Here is a 6,345-nt window from a genome sequence, read left to right on the forward strand (position 1 = left end):
CCTAGGGAGGTCCATTTTGCTGCATTGGTAGGTATCTGTGTCATCCTGTTAGCCACGTGGCTAGAAACTCATGTCTGAATTCATATTTAGGAAAGACCCTGTGTCTTCATGCCCTGGGTCCTCTAACAGAGCACCACCAAGTTGGTAACTTCAAACATCAGAAATGCCTTCTCTTGTGGTTTTGACGGCCAGACATCTGAAATCGAAGTATCAGCAGGGCTTCTGGACATGGAGGGACTAAGTCCCTCCTTGCCCCTTTCAGCTGCTGGTGGCTGTGGGCAAGCCTCAGCTCCTTGTCCCATGGGCCCTATCGCCCCAATCTCTGTGTCTGCTCTAATCTCTTCCTCTTCTCTGGATGAATCTCCTTCCTGTGCTTCAATCTGGTACAGGTATGCATGACTGCTTTTAGGGAAAACCCAGAATTCCCTCCTCCTACAAAGATCCTCAACTGACCCCATCTTTTTTTTTTTAATTAACATATAATATATTATTTGCCCCAGGGGTACAGGTCTGTGAATCATCAGGCTTACACATTTCACAGCTCTCACCATAGCACATACCCTCCCAATGTCCATAACCCAACCACCCTCTCCATATCCCCGCTCCCCCCAGCAACCCTCAGTTTGTTTCCTGAGATTGAGTCTCTTGTGGTTTGTCTCCCTTCCAATCACATCTTGTTTCATTTTTTCCTTCCCTACACCCCACAACCCCCCACCCTGCCTCTCAAATTCCTCATATCGGAGAGATCATACGATAATTGTCTTTCTCTGATTGACTTATTTCGCTCAGCATAGTTCCCTCTAATTCCACCCACATCATTGCAAAGGGCAAGATTTCATTTTTGATGGCTTCATAGTATTCCATTGTATGTATGTATGTATGTGTGTGTGTGTATACACACACACACACACATATACATATATATACCACATTTTCTTTATCCATTCATCTGTTGATAGACATCTGGGTTCCTCCATAATTTGGCTATTGTGGACACTGCAGCCATAAACATTGGGGTGCATGTGTCCTTTCTGATCACTACATTTGTATCTTTAGGGTAAATACCCAGTAGTGCAATTGCTTTAACTGATCCCATCTTTTGTCATGAGAAATACTATCCACTCTTGACATATAAGGCAATACAGATTCCTGGGATTGGGACATGACGTATCTCTGGGGGACCACCTTTCAGCCCAGTCTACCCATTTGCTCAGTTACTGCCCCGCCATTCATTTTATGCCTCCACTATGCTAGACTTCATGCTCCATTCTGGGGACACAGAGTCCTTACTGCCCAGGGGCTACCCTGCTCATCTGTGCCCATCGATACACATGCCTAAGCAGGGGTGAGACTGCAAATATTTAGCCACTGCTAAAACACCAGCCCCAGCAAGAGATGCACCTGCCATTAGTGACCCACAGAGCTTCACCTGCTGCCAGCTGCTAACCTGCATCTGACTTCAGAAACCATGTGGGTCAAGGTTTCTGTGAAAGCTCATAGAAGTGAGCCATTTCCATCATCAGACCTTTCCTTGCCCTGCAGATGGTTATGATAAGTGACCGAAAAATTATGCTCGATGTTTACTTGGTGAATCAAACTTTAAAGACTAGTAGGTAGAGACCAATAATGAACCCACGAGATCACAACTTCTCATTTCCCCTGCTTGCTTCTCTCTTTTCTTCTTTTACTCCTACGTGTGCTCACAGACAGATTTCTTTACTCTTCTGTCATTGAATCATTGCCTACTGTTGGGATATAAGGCAAACACAAAAGGTTTAAAGACATTTTAAGATTTAATATTAGGGTGACATTTGCTCCCCTCCTGGAAAAATCATTTCATATGAAAATAAGAGCTTCATTATAATATTTTTAAGAAGTTTCTTTAGGGTAATAATATATCAGTTGTGGGCCTATCACTACAAGGGGATAATAAGAACTGACAGTAATGATTTATCACTCCTGCCTCACTTGCTTCCTGCCATTTATTAAAATTATAATTTCATGTAAAATGGCATCCATGCAGTAGGTTATTAAAACAATTAATATCACACTTATTATTTCAAGACCATCCTGAAGATAGCAGGAATGAGAAGAGGAAGCAGGCGTTTTCCCTCTGAAGATGAAGATCAGGGAAGAGGCTTTCCTCTGTGCCATGTGGGTTAACCAGTTTTGCAGAAGAGTTCCACATGAGAAGTTTATTTTCATTACTCACTTTCAGTTTTGTCAAATTTGAAAAAAGAGAAAGAAAACACTGTTCTTAGTTTACAACTGGAAGTGAAATACAAAAAAAAAAAAAAAAAATGACTTCCTGGAGGTATACAATGATCATCTATAAACTTCTCCAGTGACCTCATTCCTCTTTGTGCATATTCTTGGCAAACCCAAAAGGGATGAGGTCATGTTAATGAGACATGTATTGAGCACTCACTGTATACCAAGCTGTCTTCTAAATGCTGACTATGTGTCAACTGTCAATTCAATTAATCCTCACAAGGGCCCTTGGAGGTAGGTCCTGATGTTACTTACCATTTCTGTTCATCGATAGAGAAACTGAAACAGAGAGCGTGAGAAACTTGCCTGAGGTCACACAGCTAGTGAGTGGGAGAGCCTAGTTAGGAACTCAGGCACTTGGTCCCCAAAGGCCCTTCACATACGACTTCTCTAACACTATCCGTATTCCCCGTGGCACAACCAGGAAACCACCTTACTTTAGCATCAGGTAGGAATTAGTATTTATTGTGTATGTCTCAGGGGTGGACAGATGGGTTATCTCCTTGAAACCAGATCCAGTAACAGGTGCACAGGAGCGAGTCACAGAGTCAAGCAGGACTGTTGTACCATGAAAAGACAGAACCTAAGTCAGATGAGCTGTGGTAGGAACAATGGGGAAGCTTGTGGACTCAGTCTTCAGGATGGGCAGGGATGGAGTGGATCTAGGGCCATGTCAGGAGATTCATCGTTCCCTGCCTCTTTCCCCAAGTCTTTCCTTTATTCTTCACATCCCAGCCACAAGTGGCAGGAAGGAGGGGACCACCACAGTGGTTACAGACCTTTAGCTTTTCAATGCAGTGCCCCCCCAAGGAAAAGGAGTTCCCTCCCAGTAGCCACAGGCAGCCCTGAGGGAAGGTTTGTGGGGGGTCCTAGTGATGTTCTTGAGTTCTGAGTTAATTATTTTCAGAGGACATTATTCCTAAGTGAAATTACCTCCTTGTATAAGGAAGCTATTTTCCGTCTGCTCCCACCAGAATGCAATCTCCATGAGGACAGGCATCATGACAATGCCATTCCCTGTTGAATACCCTGAAGGCCTGCAAACATTTCTGTGCTAGGTGCACTGGGCAGAGGGAGGGTTCACAACACTAGAGCAGCATCAAAGTCTTCCCCACCAGGGCTCCCTCCCTTCAAGCTGTGCCTTCTCTATCCCAGCCTGTTGGAACCCAGGATCACAAGCTGTAGGCAAGCTGTATAAGGGAAAAGCAGACAACTTGCGTCCAGAAAAGCCAGGTTGCATTCCTGGTCCTGGGACCCTGCCTTCGTGACCTTGAAGCAGGTCAGCCCACATCCCTTAGCTGCGGTTTCCTTAGCTCTTCCATGAAGGCCATTCCCCCTGCCCTGCTCACCTCCTAGGGTTACAGCCAAGCCTCCTTGGCTCAACATCGTCTTAAGGCGTGCAAGGCAGGCTGAGTGAGCTCTTCCCACTCACCCTCCAGGACTTCCTTTGAGGGCACACCCAAACTCAGCTCATCAGAACCAGCCTCTGGGTCCTCACATCTTCCAACACCTGTCTTTGTTCATGCTTCTTTCTCTGCTTTTAGAATCCTTAAGCCTTCTTGTCCCTTTATCTAGACACCCAAAAGGTATAGCCCATCTCAGTTCTCTATCTTCAGCAAAGCACATGCTGATTCCCTAACTTGAAATAATCTCACTGTCCATTCAATCACCACAACCCTTCATCTGTGCATTTCCAGGAACGTAAAAGTAAAGATCTGCCGTCACCTCATTATTTCACAAGAAGCCCAGGGAAGGAAATGTCATTGGCTAAGAACTACCAGAACCTTGTGGCAAGCTCTATTCCTTCTCATTACCCCAGGACTCACTAGAACACAGGGGTTTCTGGAAGGGAGCTCACTGTAGGTCTTCCCACCAATCCACTCAGTGAAGGTCAAGCCCTGACTTGCTCACTTTTGGTCTCCCCAACCATCTTACTCTCCCATGTTAACATTTTTACCACTCATCTTTCAGGAGCTGTCTTTCCAGTTTCTTTTCTTTTCTTTCTTTTTTTTTTTTTTTTTTTTTTTTAACACTTTCTGACACAGCTTCACAGTTAAAAAAAAAAAAAAATACTGAGTTAACATCTTCCCTAAGGAAAATGAAGCATCTTATTCTGTGCTTTAACCCACCAACACAAAAGATATTCAAATTTTCATTAACTTTCTTTTCTGTGTTTCAGAAGTTTAACTCAGTGGAAGACATCATCGAACACTACAAGTATTTTCCCATCATACTAATTGATGGGAAAGACAAAACTGGAATCCACAGGGAGCAATGCTACCTGACTCAGCCCCTCCCCCTCAGCAGGTGCTTCTCACCTTGGTAGTCGGATTTTGTTTTCTCTGAGGTTCCAATCCCACCAGATCCAATACCTCTACCCACTTTTCATTGATTTCAAAAGATGATTTTTCTGTGGCTTCGAGGGATCCTTTTTTTGACTTCAGACAAAAGGAAAACATTCTATAATGGAAATTGGAAAATTGATCTCAGTTTTGAAAGTTCAAACCACAGAGAAATATTGGTAAGAAGCAAAAATAAAAACAGGCTTTTAAAAAATATCTCCTAAAGAGAAAACTATAAACGTGGTCACCATGGGTCACCATCCTTCCAGATGAGAAATAAAGGTGATGAGAAGCTTTGCTTAGATGTTTGCAGCTAGCATGGGACAAATCTGTGTGAGACTGCCATACCTATTCTCTTTATAGGACCTGGTCCTGCCTTTGTTTCAGAAGTGGTAGGACCTGTGAAGGTACAATGTTTTTGAGATTCCTTATGCTGAAGATGTTGGTGAATGTAAGCTCTATTTTATTTGTAATCCTGAAACCTCAATTTTAGGGAAGGAATGTAACAGAAAAGGAAAGTGTTTGCAAATATCACCTGTAAGACAGAAATCAGAAATGCTTTCACTCCGGGGTGAGAGGGCTGTGGTCCCAGCCTCCAGGACTCTGTTTTGAATGGCTTTAAGACAAAGGGAATTAGCAGATTTGGAGTAAGGGAGTAAGCCTAAATCTGAGCGAAAGTAATCTTTTTTTTTTTTTAATTCCAATTATGGACTTCCCTTCAAAAGAAGAGAAGTGTCCTCAGATTAGTGCTATTTTGAAGGAATATTGCATGCCTCCTGATACTGTTCCCTCCTAAAGCTAAAAGGATCCTACATTATTCCTATTTTATAATACAAATAAGGAGTAAGAGGCTGAGAGAGGTTACTGGTCCCATTCGGTGTAAAAAGGGAGCACACATCTTTACCCATTTTGCCTGGCTCCATCCTAGCACGCCTTCCCAGGTACATTCCCCATGGAATTTTATCATCAAGTTGAAGAGCTAGAGAGACACCATTTGGAAATACAGATTTGAATTTTATCATCAAGTTGAAGAGCTAGAGAGACACCATTTGGAAATACAGATTTGCCTGCACTGAAATATATAAATAAATAAACTCTTTAGTGGAGTAAGTTTAAAAAAAAAGAGAGAGACAGAGAGAGAAAGAGAGTTCTGGTTGAAATCAATCTACATAATGACTTCAAATGTTACGAAAGCCTATACACGAAATGTATGAAATATTTATGCAAGAGTAGCTTTAAGGCAGAAGTAAAATCAAAACCGAATTAGAAGGAAAGAGATAACAATGGGAACCGTGCTCGGGATTCTCTTCTCTAAAACAGCAGCTGAGGAGTGCTCTCAGAGGAGCTCTGAGAGTCTACCTACCAGCCAACCCGACAGCTGCATGGGTTCAGCTTTCCCAAGGTCAGTGGAAAGTTATGTCTCTAAGTCAGGTCAGGAGCATTTGATGAAGGAGCTCTTTGTCGGTTCAAGTTCCTGATGCCCCACTGAGTCTCCCTTCCAGGGCACCTGCACGGGATCACATAGAAACCAGGAGCTGAGCAGACCTGAACTGTGGCTTCTAAGGAGCGGACTGCTCAGAGCTGCAGGAATTGTGGCTTCTGGTCACTCTCAGCTAGACTTCGGCAAACTCAGGCCAGCATGGAAAGAGACCGCGGAGGTCCCAGCTGGGATGCAGGAAGAGTCTGAGCCTCCCTCTACAAAGCTTTCGGAAGATGCCAGCGAACTCTGATT

General features: G+C 43.5%; 1 protein-coding gene across 2 annotated transcripts in view; it reads left to right on the plus strand.

Moving 5' to 3' along the window:
* Positions 1–5,147, plus strand: part of CLNK (cytokine dependent hematopoietic cell linker) — a 162,314-nt gene extending 157,167 nt beyond the window's left edge. For both annotated transcript variants that reach the window (XM_032854983.1, XM_032854973.1), the window contains one exon: positions 4,451–5,147. In XM_032854983.1, coding sequence (XP_032710874.1) covers positions 4,451–4,597 — 147 coding nt within the window. In that variant the 3' untranslated portion in view covers positions 4,598–5,147. The remainder of the gene's footprint in view (positions 1–4,450) is intronic.
* The last annotated feature ends 1,198 nt before the right edge of the window (positions 5,148–6,345 follow it).

The sequence above is a fragment of the Lontra canadensis genome, unplaced genomic scaffold (genome assembly GCF_010015895.1).
Source record: "Lontra canadensis isolate GAN:19392208 unplaced genomic scaffold, GSC_riverotter_1.0 scaffold1, whole genome shotgun sequence".
NCBI classification, from domain to species: domain Eukaryota; kingdom Metazoa; phylum Chordata; class Mammalia; order Carnivora; family Mustelidae; genus Lontra; species Lontra canadensis.